Genomic DNA, 18,697 nt, shown 5'->3' with positions numbered 1-18,697 from the left:
AAAAAAAAGACCAAATGGAATGTTAGTAAGCAATTACCACTGACGGTCAACAATGAGAAAATTCCAATACATATGGCGTTCAAAAAGCCAACACAAGAAAACTGTGTATCAATTTAAACAAGAAAAGTAATGGCTTTATTTTTAACAAAGAAATTTAAGAAAATCAAAATTATAACAGGCATTAATCAACAGCAACCACTAAACTATATAAAAGTTCTCGAAAGGGACAGACAGATAAAAAATTATCAAACACGTTTGTTAGCGCTTTACCGTCTCCCTAATCTGAAACACGATTGTAATTGCACAGCATGTTAATATGTTGCAATGAAATTTTTTTCCATTACCGACTTTTGACTCCGGATCATTTTTTTCAACAGGTTACCTTCTTTTTGGTTGAACATTCTGGTACTTGGTCAGGTTAAAACAATGTAAAGAAGTAAAATTAGGAGTTTAATCGGTACAATATTTTTCGGGTCTTTTTCTCGACCAAATAATCGGATAACAGTAAACTTTTCCCCCGAAATGCATGGCACCGATTATATGTTTGGTTTTACTTTTTTCGGTTGCGTTAATCTTACCAAGTATCAGGATGTCCTACCACATATAAGATAATCTGTTGATCATTATCTAATCCGGAATCAGACGTTTGTAATATCGATTGAACTCAAAACGTCAAGAGTCCTAAAAACACTAACATAAAAACAAGACACACAACACACCGACATAACATAACTCGCAGCAACTAAAAGCTAGTTCGCAGTCAACTACAACCAATAAATAAGTCTTGTTAGTTTTTTTATTCCATCTTGAATCTTAATATATGTTCCTAGAAACAAAACTCACCTTCAGATGTTTCATAGTGGCACTTCTCCAAACCTTAGAAATAAAAAAAAAAGATGAAAATGAACACTTCTGTGGATCTGTTAACAAATTCTTCCTTGCTACATTGTACATTCATTTCTTTTAAATGTTATCAAGAAAAAACTCTAATAAATTAGATTTGTGTCCCCACCGTATGTGCGTTTAGTTGCCGTTGGCGTTACACTTGTTATTAAATGATCATATGCACACAGTTATATTCCTATAATTTAGACATGATAGGTATAGGAAGATGTGGTATGAGTGCCAATGAGACAACTCTTCATCCAAATAACAATTTATGAAAGGAAACAATTAAAGGTCAATGTACGGCTTTCAACACTGAGCCTTGGCTCACACCGAACAACAAACTATAAAGGACCCAAAAATAACAAATGTAAAACCATTTCAACGGAAAAAACAACGGTCTAATCTATATAATAAAAACGAGAAACGAAAAAATTGTACAAACTAGTATATCAATTGTTTGTAAAACAATTGAAAGGTCTTTCCTGTTAAAGTGATGTTTTTGTAATGTACTCTTTACATACTTTCAATTCATATATTTATAGAGATAAATATTTAAGGTCAAAAGTAAATTAACAAGTTTTAACAAAGCTATGGTAAGATATCACTGTGAAATATTTAACAATTTATAAAAAAAATCTTCAGTTTTGAAAAAAAAAATAAAAAAAATATTAATATTGATCTTAGTATGTTCTAAATATTAAGACGGGAAAATATGTAATTGTGCTAATTTTGTTAAAAGTATGAACAGAAAAAACTTACTGCTGTAACTCGTATAAGAAGATTGTGTTTCTTTCATGATTTTTTCCTGTGCAATCTGTTGATTTATTTGATTACTGAATGCGTTACTTGAACTTTCCTTGTTTGTTCCATTACTTATTGTTTTATTGTCGTTGTCCTCTCTATCCTGTTGATGTTTACCCACTTGTAGACCAATTAGTACTCCAACTATTAAACCAAATATCCACGCTAAAAACTTTTGAAAAGGTTGGAAAAGAAACAAAAAATGTAGAAAAACTAGTTTTATATTTTGTATAATGTTAAAATTTCGAGTAGAAATGTTTCAATCTAAAATATCTAGGTGAACTAGATTCATACTTAATGGGTGTTTTTAGTTTAATACAATTCCTCGTGTTTTAACAGAGTATTAATTGTTTTGGTTAATATTTTCATAAAGAATAAAGAAGGAATTGAAACTTACCGATGCGAGCATCAGCTAAAAAAGATAAAGCAAACGTTATAATAATAACAATGCTTGTGTTACTATTATGAGTTTGTTGATTATTTCACGAATTAAAATATGCTATAAAAGTCAATACATAATAAATAAATCGTAATGTATTGAAAACATGATGATATAAAATAAAAAAGTCAATGAAGCGTACAACACAGGTCAGATTGACCTACCTACATTTTAATGCATGGGTTCTTCTCTTTGCATGAAGTGTAATTAATGCGGGGTGGTTAATAAAGAATTGAATGTTCGAAATACTAAAAATACCATTTTTCTTCATGCGACAGTACTACGTCAGATTTATCCGTACATTTTTATTAATGAATATTTCTGGTGGTCTTTTTGTTCATACACTTACACTAGAGTCAAATAGAAGTATACTATTATGTATCGTTGTTTGTCTTTTTCGTAGGTAGTCCAAATGTTCTGGTAAACTTTAAGCAAGTAACAATTAATTAATCGTTCAAGCGGAATAAAACATTATCAATCATGGTATTTCATTCTTACATCACGTTGATTGATCTGTAACATACAGACTATTTTTTTAGCGTGACCAATACAATTTAACTCCCTTGGAAATGAAGACCTGGAACTTGCTCTTAATTGAACAACGACATTTGTATTTTTATAGCATACTTACAACTTTGTGTTTGCCAAAGAAATTTACTTCTTTGTATCTCCTAAAGAAATTTACTGCTTTCTTGCTTTTACTCAACTCATCAGATGTGTCAGTCAGAAGATTTAATTTGATAACATATTGGTTCTCCGTGGCCATACTTTGAAAACCTGTAAATTGAACCATATTTTGAATATTTATACATGTTATGATTGTTTTACATCAAATTTTAATGGATAGTGTCAAGAGAGGTTATTATTTTGTACACGTATTAGATGTGATCATTGTGACTTCGTATATCTACATGTATGTTTCAGACGGTGTTTTCCAATAAATTGAAGGTCATTTAAGACCTTTTCCTATTAATACAAAAATGTTCATATTTATATATTAACATATTATATGTATTGTCGCACTAGTACTATGATTAACGAAAAAAATGGCTATGCTATAGTTGTGGTTAACTTAAGTTGGACAATTTCAACACACCCGGGATGAAAATCTATAATACTAGATTACGAAGTCCAATTTTTCAGCCGTCATCACGTAAAAACGACGAATCAAAGAATTCAACTTTATATATCACTAATATAGTACAAAGGTGTAGATTGAAAATTACACCACTCCAGGCCCTTTTGTTTTCCACGTAATTTATTACCGTATCACCATGTTGATACGGTCTGATTCTGATTAGTCAGAGGCTAAACGTCAGGTTTGGGTAAATCTGTTTACGGTATTTCTGTTATTTCATTGGTTATAAATACTATCTAATGGCTGCTTCGTTGCTGTTTCCGGAATGATTCTGGGGGAAATGAAGGTCACTTTAACGTCTGATTGGCTATAAATGAGTGGCATGTATTATATGTTCCACGCGTCCGTAAGTGGGGTCGGATTGAAATCATGATACTATGTTATAGGTACATATTATGATAAAGTGTTCATTTGCTATAGTGATTAGTTATGATGATAACTCAAGACAAACTGTGACAATGTGAGAATTTAATCTTGAAATTTTGTTGCTAGTTTGGTAAGAAACTGTACATTTATGTATTATTGCTATTCTCTATTAATAGAACAGTAATGTGTATAATTTACACTTTACACTGCGTATTAAAACGGTTAAATGATTGAGATTCTTTTGTGTTAGATTTCTTCGTATAAAGCTTATATTTTAAATAGTAAATACACAAAACGTATGCTCTATGTATAAAACTAATAACCATTTATTTCTCATTGCTTGGACATATTGATTAGAAAATATTTACTACAAATGTATCACGGAATTTACAGAAGATGTAATTTCGTTTCAAGCACTTTCATCGATTCATTGATTTCTGGTGTAAATAAACAAACCCGACGATACTGATTAGAAGAATACACAAATTACAAGGTGAGCAATATGTTCAAAGAAGCCTACACCAAGCATCACGGTATTGTTACTGGCAAGAGTTTAAGTGCATTATAGAATACTATAGTGTCAGCTGTTGCAAATTATATAATTTAGCGTTTTACAATGCACAGCTCTATATTTGACAATGACCCCCAACAGCCCATGGCAATCATTTATACGATCCTTCGAACCCAAAAAACTTGCAACACAGCGAACTCCCAAAAAGATGTTTGCATGTTGGGGTAGACAGTTAGATGATCTTTGATGTACTCGTACATGATGATTTTTTCTTTGGAGTTGTCAGGAGACTGATTTAAATGGGGCCAGGCGGCATGCAATCCTTTTCTGGGAAATTTTGTCATTATGTAGGTGTTTTATTATACTGAACAAAACAGTCATCAAGTGTTTTTATATATCAAATTAACTAATTTTCCAAAAGTGTACATATATCATCTGAAAGAAAAGAAAAAAGAGTCATATAACTTGACATGCACAAGATGAATTATATATGTTTTTTTTATATAGCTATATAGTCCTTCTTGTATTTGTAAATATTTGATTAATTGCAATCAAGACTAGAAATACTTGTGTTAAATGTTCCGTGCATATGATAAATTTAAGCTAAAGTACATGCACCAAACGCAAATTCACTTTTCGAATACTACGACCGAACCCATATTATGAATAAGGTACTATATTTTAGATCTTTAAAAAATGCACACGAAGATTTTCTGTCTTTTATATTGGCAACTTGTAGGTGAAAGTACAATCGACACACACAGACCGTTTACAATTTTAGAGTGTGACGTTGCCAAGCAAAATAGTCAATGACATCAGTATTGTCCAATGAAAAGTAAGCATGAAAAAGTACGGGAAACATGATTATGAAACTATTAACTGGGGTAATAGTCTTTGAAACTATTGACTGGCAAATGGTCTGTGGAATGAAATAGCACAAATATTTTATTATTTTTTATATAGAAAAAACATACTGAAGTATAATAATAACAACTATAGGTCACTGTACATCCTTCAACAATCATCAAAGCCTATACAAAATAGTCAGCTATAAAAGGCCCTGATATGACATGTAAAACAATTCAAACCAGAAACCAACGGCCTAATTACATTGTATTTATATAAATAATTGAACGTCATTATCAATCATGACAATGGCGTTTGGGGTTAAACATGTTTTCGTAGGTAAATAATATTACCATGAAACTTTTTTCATGAGAGTGTTATAGTTTATAGTCTAGAGTATTACTTCCTGTTTGGTGGAATAGTGAAATAGAAGTCAATATGTTCTTTCTCCATCCTATGTCGCTTTGAAGGTGTCATGATTGTCATCCTCAGCTTAAGCAGTGTGTTACTGTAATTTGAATTTCAAAATGACTGAGCGACGTTTTTCCAAGCACTGGTCAACTCCACCATAGCAAATCACATGACTTTGACAATCAGTAAATTATGGCGAAAAATATCTTCTTAAATAAGTAAAGAATTGTCGCATAAAAATTAAATAATAGATTACACAGGAAATGGCGAAGTTCACATAGTCTAGTATGATTAATCATTTAAAAAAAACAAGCAAAAGGGGGGGGGATGGGGGGTACGCCCTCTACGTCCCCCTCTGCCCTCTGGATCCGCCACTGCCTTCTGTTGTTGTCCATTTTGTCAAGTAGTAATCCTCAAAAGTATATTTACATTATATGCTATTTTCATCAAGTTGATTATAGACACAGAATACATTTTATTATAATATCATTCCCCATTTCCATTCTCAATTTTATAAAGTCTCCTTCCATTATAACACGGGTCCACCAATAATACAACAAAATTGACATATTAGTAAAAAAAAGCGCTATGTTTTCATATTGCTTGAAGTGCAATATTCCAATAAAAATAAACTACTCATAAACCACTGATCTCAATATAATCAGCTAAAATACGACAAGCTTTTTAGAAAAGCTATTACTTGTATTGCCAATAATTAAGAAGTTCCGGGTCGAGTCCGCTACCGATACCAATAGTATATTCACCTGTTACCTATTACATAATCTGTACGTTCCGCATCTGACAGGCGCACCAACAAACGGTGTATTCAGGGTTAATATGCTATATACACGGGTCATAATCACAGGGTTGACACTACTAAATTGTCAAATAGCTACCTATTGTAGTATTTTAATCAGTAAGACTTTCTAAGATAACAAGACTAAAAATGAGGAACAGTTTTCAATTTGTTAGTGGGCATACATGACGTAAAACAGCGAATCAAAGAATTCATCTTTATTTATAACTAATATAGGACAATGTTGTTGATTAAAAAATACTCCATTCCAGGACCTTTTGTTTTCCAAATAATTAATATTACCAATAATTTATAAGTTCCAGTTCGACGGGTTCAAACAGAAAGATTTGAAAGCAGAGACAAACTGTGTATCTTATAATTGGCATGACTTTATCAGTCAAACTATCTAGCTTTGATATTATACAAGATGGTTGTATGCTTTGCCATGTGATATAGATGCTCAGTTCAGTCTGTCAGTGTTTAGTGACTTTTCGGTCATTATAAAGCTATTATAAATTATAAATGTACCGTAATAAAAGCATAACTTTAGATAGGGGTAAGCTATCACTGATCAAGAAAAAAAGGCTTTATTATGAGAATCTTTATACATCCACGAAAAAGTTTATAAATGATCTTCACAGGACTAACTTCTTTTCTTTGGGAAACCCAGTTCTCCCTCTGATAAATACAATTTTGATTTAGAGGAGCAATAAAAAAGCTCAGAATTTAAAACATATTTAAAAATTTGAAAAATGGAAAATCTCCTGGTTTGGATGGTTTACCACAAAGTCTATAATAAAAAAATAAAAATAAAAGAGGGCACAGATCATGCTCCACATGTTGCACCCGTCGTGTTGCACATGTGATTACAAACCCGGTAAATAGTATAATTCGGAAGATCAAATACATGGAAAAGGAGCGGGACTGTAGTTACGACATTAGGAACATATCCGATATCAACTGTGAAACGGATATTCCGTAATTGTAAACAAATTTGGGATGGCGCACGTAAAATTTACGAAGCTATGATTCAAACTTCACCATTTGTAACTCTTGGGTTTAATGCCTTCCTTGTGAGCAGCAATCCTCTAGCAAGGAAATCATGACGGAAAATACAAGTCGGGGAATATCGCATCAATTAAGAGTTACATACTTTGTGTGCAGGTGCTACTGGAATGTTGCTACATATAAATGGAAAGTTCACAATTGGGAAGCTGAAATCATCTCTCTTGTTTCAAAGTTTTGTTTTCAACCGATCATCATTGTCAATTTCTACATGCTAGTCAAGGTATGTAGCTGACTCAACTGTATCTGTTGTATCCTTTATCTCTAGTTTGATGAGACAGAGGAATCAAACATAGTCACCAAATTTAAGAAATATTAAGTGAGAGAAAATCATCTATATAGCGGGAAGTTAAGTTAAAGGATATAGCTAACTTCTTTTAGTTCTTACTAAGAAGTTTCGGTATGAAGTCAGTCTCAAAAGAATAAAGGAACAAGTCGGTAGAAAAAGTAGCACAGTCGGTGTCTATGGAAATGCTTATCTTTTGTTAAAATACCTGTCCCCAACCGTTACAAATATGGGCAACCAAGAAATCAAGCATTTTGATAGTGTCAGTTTCAGTGTATTTTTTGTTTGAATCGGGGGTATTTATTTCTTACAAAGACAAGATACGTGTATCTATGTTGGCCATTCTTTTTTATTAAACAAAGCAATACCAATACCAACTCTTTCAGTTGCAAGATGAAAGTCTTAAAATGTTTGTACTCTTAAAGATCTTTGGAGTACTTTAGTATCCACATCTGATTCACGCCACTTCTAGAATAGGCAGTTTCACAATAACTTTGAAACCCGGCTTTGATTGCTGACAAAATTGTTGTTAATAGTTAAGAAAAATGTATCGTGGAGCACTTGGAAGACACAGCTATATATTGATGTGGCATGGGTATGGATAGACCCATTCAGTTTGTTTATTTAGATTTGTATTAATGACATTAAAACCTTAATCCTTTCGGAAAGAGTATCTTCCTCTCTTCTTTCTCGCATATTACTATTGCCTGGCATGATCCTCGACTGAATTTATCAATATTTATGGCACCCTCAACGGAGTTGGGGTGACGTATTGTTATTCTACGTTTCTTTTTGTTTTTATGGCACCCTCAACGGAGTTGGGGTGACATATTGTTATTGCCATCTTGACCATTCCAAAGTCAGAGGGACAACTTCGCATGGTGGTCAACATTATACCATAGTTCCATCAACTTTGGTCCATTCTATTTCGAGAACTGCTCCGGACAAAAATAGTGGAAGAAAAATAATAAAAAAAAGAACAAAAAGAAACGTAGAATAACAATATGTCACCCCAACTCCGTTGAGGGTGCCATAAAAATAATTAAAGAAACAGATTTCACCACTGTAACTCGTGTATAGCGACATTTCTCCACTCTCAACAGTTAACTGTCTCGAGAGACGAAATATCGTAATACACTTGTTGCAGTTGTGGTATCTATAATATATATGTTTCCAATTGATGGATTTTTCGAACCATTGAATAACACGTTTCGCAGGGAAGTGTCATTGGCAATGTTGAGGTCTCCGGTTATAACGTTGCCAGCTAGATAATATATAAAATTGGGAACTAGCACAGGTGCAATCAGGAGGTTTGGAATTGAAACTGTCAATATTGAGATCCTGCTAACGTGTGTGTAATGGAAACATTTAGTAGCAATTAGTTTGGCATATTTATAAGAAATGATTGGTACAGACTGATTTTTAAAATAGGGAAGTATGTTACTCTTGTCCTTCCAATTTTAATTCAATGTTTTAATGTTTTACCAGATCCTTCTCCATATATATTAATGGAAGTGGAAGCTATGGTTTACAGATGTCTGTGGGATGGTAAAGGGGACAACATTAAAAGGAAGATACTTATCTCAAATTATGAGGATGGCGGTGTAAAAATGACACATATTGAATCCTTTATAAAATCACTTGAGCTATCCTGGGTTAAAACAGATTTAGACCCTATTAATTATTCTTCAAGGAAGGTGTTATCGACAGATTATCTTTAAATGAATGGTGGAGAAACTATTTAGTATTCATCAAAATCAGCACTCAATACAATTAAAAATGTATTTTCATCATCGGCTTCACTGTGTAAACCACTGAACACATATTGTCTCAACCATTGTTTTTAAATGAAAAATAAATTATGATTGGTTGGAGAAAAGCTGGATAAAGTAAAAATACCTTTTTCATAAATGATCTCTTTATTGAAAATGGAGAATATTACAATTCTATGGAATTAATTAGAAACTACAATATAGCAACAACTTTCCCAGAGTTTTACGGACTAATCTTTAAACTTCAAAATGAATGGAAACAATAATATTCCTTTCATAGGTCTTTTCAAACTACAGTTGATCATAAATAATAACTGCCATAAAAATAGTGGATAAAGTATCAAAATAGTTATCAAAGGTACTAGTATTAGGATTTAATACGATAGAGGAGCGTTCGTCTACATAGAGAATTTTATGTTTTAAACGAAACTTACGTACGTTAACGCAAGAAACTCAGGCTTACAATGATACGGACTTCAAAGACATAATATAAATTATGGTTGTCTCTCTTCGCCGGTTTCTGTATTTCAGATTTCAGTCGGCTAGTACTAATATTGTTTGAATTCTAAAATAGGCACGGACCATTCGTTTTCAGGAAAGGGGGGAGGGTGTTGCTGGGAATCGAAATGAAGATATTTCTGCCCATTAGATAATTTTTAAAACAAAATTTCAATTTCAGAGTCTCCCCTCCCAAAATGTCTTCATTAAAAATTGAATACAGAATAACCGTTAATTGTCTCAAAATATCAATATTATTTGTACAAGGCTTAGAAACAGGAAAGAAAGCGAGGTTGTTTCTAAGCATTGATATTTCGAGACAATATATAGTTATTCTATATTTATGCGTTAAACATAATCTTTTTTCATAACAATCCTATCTATCTGGGAGGGGCTTAGATCAAATTTGAAATAAATAGGCAGGACCCTCGAATTAATGTTGAAACCAATTTTGGAAGAGTATTTACGAAAAACAGAACCAAAAAATGGCCGATAAACAAGATTATTGGAGTTAAGAAAAATGTTGGAAAGCTTAGACAAAATAGGCTCAATCTAAATTTCGCCTTAAGTTTATTCTTGCACCCCCTCCCCTTAAAATAAATTGGTTGCATCCTTATCAAACACAATGGACATTTATTTAGCTGAACGAAAGTAAAATGTGTACAAAAAATAGAAAGAAAAAAAAATTACAGAAAAATAATTTACCACATACATTTTTGGTATATGAATGTCAATATTTTCCATTTTTTATCCGTCTTCTGTCTTCTCGAAACTGAGGGAATTATCGACCTCACTATACCAGAATACAAATAGGTATGCATGGTCGGCATTCTATCGAGCTGATAGAAAGGAGTTCAACTATCTGACTATACCCCATAAGGTCGGGTCAATTAAGATAAACGGTACTGTAGTTCCATCGGTCAAAATTAAGACGTAAATCGGCTTAGTCATGTTTGGACATTAGTTAACAGAGTAACAGGTCGACAGGTTTACACTAGAAAGGTTGACAAGTGGACCTTAGAAAGGTATTCAAGGTTGACAAGTGTTAAGGTTAGAAGGTTGATGTCGACATGTTAAAAAGTAGATAAATGCATAGGTCGACAGATTGACAATTGTAAAGGTTAAAGGTTAACAGATTGGATAGTCGACATGTTGAAAAGTCGTTAAATGCAAAGGTCGACAGGTTGACATTTGTAAAAAATAACAGGCCTCGGTTGACAGGTCGACATTTTGAAAAGTCGATAAATGCATAGGTCGACGGGTTGACAAGTGTAAAGGTTAACAGGCCTCGGTTGACAGGTCGACATTTTGAAAAGTCGATAAATGCATAGGTCGACAGGTTGACAAGTGTAAAGGTTAACTCTCGTGTACTGTTGAATTATGTGTTGGAATTAATAAGAGAAGGGCTGAATTTATAAATAATATTAATGAAGAACAAGATGTTCCTATGGTTGCAGAATAAGGCCATGCAAGATATGTTTTTATTTCGTTCTTACAAGATGAAATTGTCAATATTTAAAAACCTTTTCAGACAATTTTTCAAATTACAGTCCTTGCTTCCTTTTCATTTTTTCATACCAACTCGTGAGTGAGTGAGTTTACAACAGACTAAACTGATATAAATTACAGCACGGAATGTGATTTGAAGATTGAGAAAAATCTAAAATGTTTTTTGCTTCTCAGTCATTTAACATGTTTAAGACTTTTCAATTCGATTTGGCCGTTTCAGTCTGAATATTGGTAATTATTGGCAAGTTTTACACTTCGAAATTTTTTTTATGCATCAAGTATAATTTAAAAAAATTAAAGTTTCATTACTTGAAATTAAGTAAAAAAAAATACGTGAATATTGCGGTAAAGGAGACACCAATTGTTTGTTTTCTTCTTTTCTGGAACCCCCTTTGTCAAATTTCTGGATCCGCCCCGGTTACTGATCTACCACTTTAGAACCAAGGTTTTACTATATATCCAAGTTTCTTGTAGTCTGGATTATCTACAATACTCTTCCCTTGTCACGAATGTGACATATCGAATTAGACTTTTTAACGGACTTGTAATAACATCAGCAACACGACGGGTGCCACATGTGGAGCAGGATATGCGTACCCTTCCGGAGCACCTGAGGTCACCCCCAGTTTTTAGTGGGGTCCGTGTTGCGTTGTCTTTAGTTTTTTATGTTGTGTCCTCTGTACTATTATTTGTCTGTTTGTCTTTTTGTTTTAGGCCATGACGTTGTCAGTTTATTTTCAATCTATGAGGTTGACAGCCTCTCTGGTATCTTTCGTCCCTCTTTTATCATGAAGCAGATATAAAAATTGAGAATGGAAATGGGGACTGTGTCAAAGAGACAACAACCCGACCAAAGAAAAAAACAACAGCAGCAGGTCACCAATAGGTCTTCAATGTAGCGATAAATTCCCGCACCCGGAGGCGTCCTTCAGCTGGCCCCTAAACAAATATATATACTAGTTCAGTGATAATGAACGTCATACTAATTTCCAAATTGCACACAAGAAACCAAAATTAAAATAATACAAAACTAACAAAGGCCAGAGGCTCCTTCAAGGGATTCTAAACATGGCAAATTAATGACACCGCGATAACCACGATATGTTTTTTTTCACTTGCCCTAATGTATTTTCCCGGTAAAAGTTTTTTTGATAGATTGTGGCACACACGACACATATCATTCATTGAAAAGTGAATAAAAGCTGAGTTATCAATAAGACACAAAAAAATATGTTTGGTATTCATACAAATATTAACAAAAGCGATCAAAGAATCCAGGTATTTTAATATGTCTAAATATTATAAAGACACTACAACCTACATGTATATATTTACCTAAATTACTGAACTTGTACAAGGTCCTTAATCTTTGATCAACTTTATCCTTTTTAGAATAAATATGTTCAAAAACTCATTTTCCCGTATACTCTCTGGCACGCCATATTCACAAATTAGTTGAAAATAAACCTTTTTTTTTACGAAAATATGAATCATTGTTTACTGTTTATCATTCAATATATTCATGTGTATCCTGCGAGCAAAGTTTGCTTTTTCGTTACGTATCATATGTTCAGATATAAGACGAGTGTAAACTCTCGCTCGTGGAATTCGCTATTGTAAATAGATTTTAACTTAATGGAAAAAGGGAGACAAACACAATTTTACAACGGCCAAGTTAAGGTGTATTACGTACGTCAAAATATATTATTTTTGTTTAATTTACAAGTTAAATGGCCAACGGGAGACAAAAACCTAAAATTCTCTCATAAGACTCATCAGTGACGCTCAGATCAAAACATTTGAAGAGCCAAACAAATACAAACTTGAAGAGCATTGAGGATCAAAAATTCAAAAACATTGTGCCAAATACGGCTAAGGTAATCTACTCCGGGGGGGGGGGGGGGGGGGAATCCTTAGTTTTTCAAAAAAATCAAAGTTTTGTAAACAGGAAATTTATAAAAATGACCAAATAATTGATATTCATGTCAACACCGAAGTGCTGACTACTGGGCTGGTGATACCCTCGGGGACGAAACGTCCACCAGCAGTGGCATCGATCCAGTGGTGTAAATAGTTATCAAAGGTACCAGGATTATAATTTAATACGCCAGATGCGCGTTGTCTACATAAGACTCATCAGTGACGCTCAGATCAAAACAGTTAAAAAGCCAAACAAACAATTTCTATAATGTTTTTTTCTAAATAAGATACATAAAACCTCATCTCCTATACAAGAGAAATGGAAAACAAAACTGGGAATCGATATCGTGGCCACAGAAGGAGTTCTTGTTCTTGTTTAGTCTTTTTTTTACTTATAATCGAAGATCGAAAATAAAGCGATTTTTTTATATGGATAACTCAATAAAATTATAGGAACATGTAAATTTACATTTTTTGATTGAGTTAAGATTTCCATTTGATATTTTATCGTGTGTTTTTCTATGTTGTGATGTTATACTATTGTTTCAGAAAAAAGAGAAGGTTTGGTACCATTAAAACGTTTAATCCCGCTGCAAATGTTTGTACCTGTCCCTAGTCACGAATCTGATATACAGTAGTTTTCGTGTTTCTCATTTCTCGTTTTTTTTATATAGGTTATACCGTTGGTTTTCCCTTTTGAATGGGTTTACACTAGTAATTTGTGGGACCTTCATAGCTTGCTGTTCTGTGTGAGTCAAGGCTCCGTGTGTTCGTTATGCATCCGTTACGCGTCCGTTTTATTCGGTCAGTACATCAACGGACTCCCAACGGATAACAATTTTGTCAACGGACAACTTTTATTTTTATCCGTTGGGCGTCCGTTCGTGCTATCCGGTAAGGTGTGGCCGAGGCTTAACGGACACACACCGGATATGCAACGTACGAGAAACGGACACGTACCGGACAGAACGGATGTCGAACGAACATCCAACGGAATAATACCGCATAAAACGGACACCTAACGGAAGCGTACCAGATGAAACGGATGAACAAGATATACGGAAAAATCAAATTCGAAAATAATAATACATGTAAATCGCATAAATATTCACAATGTTTCTTTGTAACTGGTTTTGGTATGTTTGTTCTTCAATTTTTCATCAAAGGGCAGTGTCTGGCCTGAATAAGAACTACTTGATTGTGAAGACGTGCCTATACTCTAAGATCAAATATGAATAATAAGAATACATGAATTACATATATAAATTACAGTCTGACTTAGAAGCGGCTGGCAGGTGGGAGCAGGACTGGCTCATGCATTTTCATTCTGATAAGTGCAACATTCTCAGTGTAACTCAAAAACGCAAACCTTTAGACTTTACTTATAAATTACACAATCACTCTCTAGAAAAAGTTGATTCTACAAAATATGTAGGCCTAACTCTTCAATCAAATTTAAAATGAGACAAACATACAGATAACATGACATCAAAAGCAAATCAGCTCCTTGGATTTATTCGTAGAAACCTAAAAATAGCCTCACCAAAAGTTAAAGCACTTACATATAAAGCTCTTATCCGACCAAAATTAGAGTACTGCACAACAATTAGGGATTCACATCAAAAACAGCAAATTACACAAATCATAAAAGTTCAGAGAAGAGCAGCACGCTTCTCATGCAACCGATTCCATAACAACAGTTCAGTTACTGAAACGATGACAGACCTAAATTGGTACCCACTCGAAATTAGACGTTTACGTTACAGGCTTGTTTTCTTTTACAAAACTATGAAGTTGTTGCAGTCCCTACACATAACCTTTTGATCCCACTAGACAATAGAATCAGACATAGCAATCAGCACTCATTTAGGCAAATACAAACATCTAAAGACAGTTATAAATATTCATTTTATCAACGGACAATTATAAATTGGAACTTTTTGGCACAACAAATAGTATCATGCAGTACAGTAGACGGATTTAAGAGTATGGTCACCGAATCTGCTCTCATCCCCATATTCTACCCCTTACTATTCTGTTGTCAAATGTATATAGTTTTATCAAAATTTATTTTTCGAATGTACATAATTACGTTATTTTGATTTTGTTATTTGATTATTTCTTGCTTCAATAATGTAAATTATAAATTTTATTGTCGAGGCCCGGCGAATAATCTTCAATAATTGAAGGATCGCTAGGAATTTAAAGAAGAAGAAGATGAACCTTAAGAAATATGACATACCAATAATTGGCATTTCTGACGCGAAATTTTCAATTGGCATTTATCTGTTTCAAATCCGTACATCATCCGTTTTATCCTTTATACGTCCGGTAGAAGTCCGTTTCTCATCCGTTCAACATCCGTTTTATTCGTTAAACGTCCGGTTAAAGTCCGTTGGTAAATTCATCTTCCAGACCTCCAACGGATGTATAACGGACACGTAACGGATACAAAACGGAAACGAAACGGACGAGTACCGTACAAAACGGATGCCTAACGGACGTTCAACGGACATTTTATCCGTTGGACGTCTGTTCAAAGTTTTGAACATGCTCAAAATTTTCCACCGGACAGAACGGACGTCGACGGATAAAACGTACGCTAACCGGACTTGCAATGGATATGGACGGACGTCAATGGATAAGAACGGACGTCTAACGGACATGAACGGATTGAAAAAAAGTTATCCGTTAGGCGTCCGTTTGAGCTATCCGGTAAGGTGTGACCGAGGCTTTAGCCAGATGTTTTTTTTTATTTAGACAGTTTAATAACAAAGTTTGAGCCAAAACGTAAAACTTAAGCATTGTATTCAACTACTTGATGTAAATTCAATCCATTGTCCTGTAAATTGACGATTTTTGATTGGTTTAGACGAGAGGGTAACAACATTCAAAAAAATTGTCACCCTCTCAGCCATGTGATAGAGTAAATTGACATCCTCGTATTAGCCAATCAAAATATGACATTTTTGAAATATAATAATATCATTTATTATACTTCATGTCAAAATGCCAGATTTTGATTGGCTAATACGAGGGTGTCAATTTACTCTATTACCCTTCATGGAGACGCTTGATCAAGTGTGCGCTTTATTAAATACGACTCTATCCTATGACAAATACCCTATCACCCTTTACAGAGACGCTTGATCAAGTGTGCGCTTTATTAAATACGACTCTATCCTATGGCAAATACTCTATTACCCTACAAATACTCTATCACCCTTCACAGAGACGCTTCATCAAGTGTGCGCTTTATTAAATACGGCTCCATCCTATGGCAAATACTCTATTACCCTTCACGGAGACGTTTGATCAAGTGCGCGCTTTATCAAATACGGATGGTTATGTACAAGATGTCACAGTTTATTACTTTGAATTAAAAAAAATCGACGGTAATAACAGAACATTCAGTATAATAAATTAAATAACACATAGCTGAGAGGGTGATAGAGCAGATTGGAACCCCTCGAAAAGGCATTGTCAACCTTGGCTTCGCCGCGGTTGACAATGTTTTCTCGGGGTACCAATCTGCTCTATCACCCTTTCAGCTATGTGTTATTTATATAGTATTAAAGATATCCTTATATATGTATTCTAATATTAAAGATACTACAACACACCCGCGATAAAACGGGTCTGTGACTAAATTAAGGGCATACGATACAGTTTTGATCCTGTATTTACGAGTTCGTGAAAACTTGCATATAGGCTATTTTTTACCTGAATAAATCAAATATGTAATATAAAATATACCTTTATGTGCTACTTTTTAAGTAAAATGAGGTCGAAATTTTTTATATTTGCTCACAATTCAGATTTGTGGCCGTAATTTCTTTTTCGAAAGAAAGACATAACTTTTTTGTTATAAAAGATAAACACAAATTGTGCTTTTGTGGAGATTATGTGGCCCAAATTTTATAAAACTGTAAATAGAGGATTTTTTTTAATTTTGATAAACATGCAGCAAAAAATGACGTATTTTCCTCAATTCATGAACATTTGATAAATATGAGTTATTTCTGAATAAAAAATGCCTAATTTTTTTAAGATACTTATAAAATACAGAAATTACCGATTATTTAACAAAAAAACAATTTGTGTATATCTTTTATAACAAAAAAGTTATGTCTATCTTTCGGAAAAGAAATTACGGCCATAAATCTGAATTTTGAGCAAATATACAAAATTGCGACCTCATTTTACTCAAAAAGTAGCACATGAAGGTAAATTTTTTATTACATATTTGATTTAACCAGGTAAAAGATAGCCTACATGCAAATTTTCACGAACTTGTAAATACAGGATCAAAACTGTATCGTATGCCCTTAAAGTATCTAATTATGTGTAAGCCTTATTTTAGCATGATATTTTAGTATTGGCATTGGCTTCTGTTAAAGTCATTTTGAGAATAGTTTTCTCTGCTTCCTAAACCTTTTTCTGTTTAAACCCTGCGACCTGGAACCTATTGGTAATGTTCATTATTTATAACAAACTGATGGCCTGAAATGGAGTAATATTTAATCAACATCATATTAAGCCTTTGTCCTATATTACTTATAACGTAAGTTTTAAGGCTAACAAATTGGAAATTGTACCTACGCCTTATTTTAACTCTCGATATTTTGTATTCGTAATGTAATTTACGAAGTCATGCTGAAAATACTACAATACTTCAATAGGAAACAGTGTGAAAATGATTAAATTTAGTAGTGTCAACCTTGTGATTATAATCCGTGTATATATCAAATCCGTAATACACCGTTTGATTGTGCATCTGGCAGATGCGGAAGGTAAGATAAAAGGTATTATGTGAAATGACAAGTCTAAAAGGAAATCGCATCGGATAGTTCCGGAACTAATTAATTAGTCTAATCGTTAATTGTTTGAAACAGTAATCGATGTAAAAGAGTACATTTTCAGTATACCCTATCAAGTAAATATACTCTTTAGACATATATTTTTCAGCGTTTCGGAGTATAGCGGAAAAATACTGTCTTAAAGTTTCTATAATATTTTGTATGGGTCAATGATGTATGATTCGATAGTTCAGGTGACCTAATGTTTTGTTAGGTAAATTTGTTTTTCGCGGGTTCGTGAAAAAATTGTCTAGGTGGTCATTCTAGCCGTAGACATCGTATAGTTAAAATGTCGGAGCCGGTACAGCTAGATTCTTTGATTAAACAGCGTGTGCAAGAAGCTGTTTCAACTGACAGAATGATACTGTACATCACATGGACAGGATTATGAAAAGCAGTTTTGACGCTTTCCAAAAGTCGACGAACGAAAATCAACGACAACTGTCAGAAACACAACTTGCTAAGATTGAAGAGATGAATTCGGACAATTATGTGTTTAAAAGGAAAGGGAATGAAAAACAATTTAAAGTAAATTCCAAAGTTGCCAATCAGATGAAGGAAGCTAGATGTTTTCTGAGGGAAGACCCGGAGC

At 33.5% G+C, this 18,697-nt stretch overlaps 1 protein-coding gene across 2 annotated transcripts in view; it reads right to left on the bottom strand.

The window, feature by feature from the left end:
- Positions 1–18,697, bottom strand: part of LOC134704967 (uncharacterized) — a 42,949-nt gene that overhangs the window by 11,787 nt on the left and 12,465 nt on the right. For both annotated transcript variants that reach the window (XM_063563746.1, XM_063563745.1), the window contains exons 2-5: positions 2,760–2,905; positions 2,087–2,101; positions 1,648–1,861; positions 844–876 (exon numbers count right to left, since the gene is read on the bottom strand). In XM_063563746.1, coding sequence (XP_063419816.1) covers positions 844–876; positions 1,648–1,861; positions 2,087–2,101; positions 2,760–2,894 — 397 coding nt within the window. In that variant the 5' untranslated portion in view covers positions 2,895–2,905. The remainder of the gene's footprint in view (positions 1–843; positions 877–1,647; positions 1,862–2,086; positions 2,102–2,759; positions 2,906–18,697) is intronic.

Source organism: Mytilus trossulus, chromosome 2 (genome assembly GCF_036588685.1).
Source record: "Mytilus trossulus isolate FHL-02 chromosome 2, PNRI_Mtr1.1.1.hap1, whole genome shotgun sequence".
NCBI lineage: Eukaryota > Metazoa > Mollusca > Bivalvia > Mytilida > Mytilidae > Mytilus > Mytilus trossulus.
The sequence above is the reverse complement of the archived record's forward strand: the minus strand, read 5'-3'. Positions and strand labels throughout refer to the sequence as shown.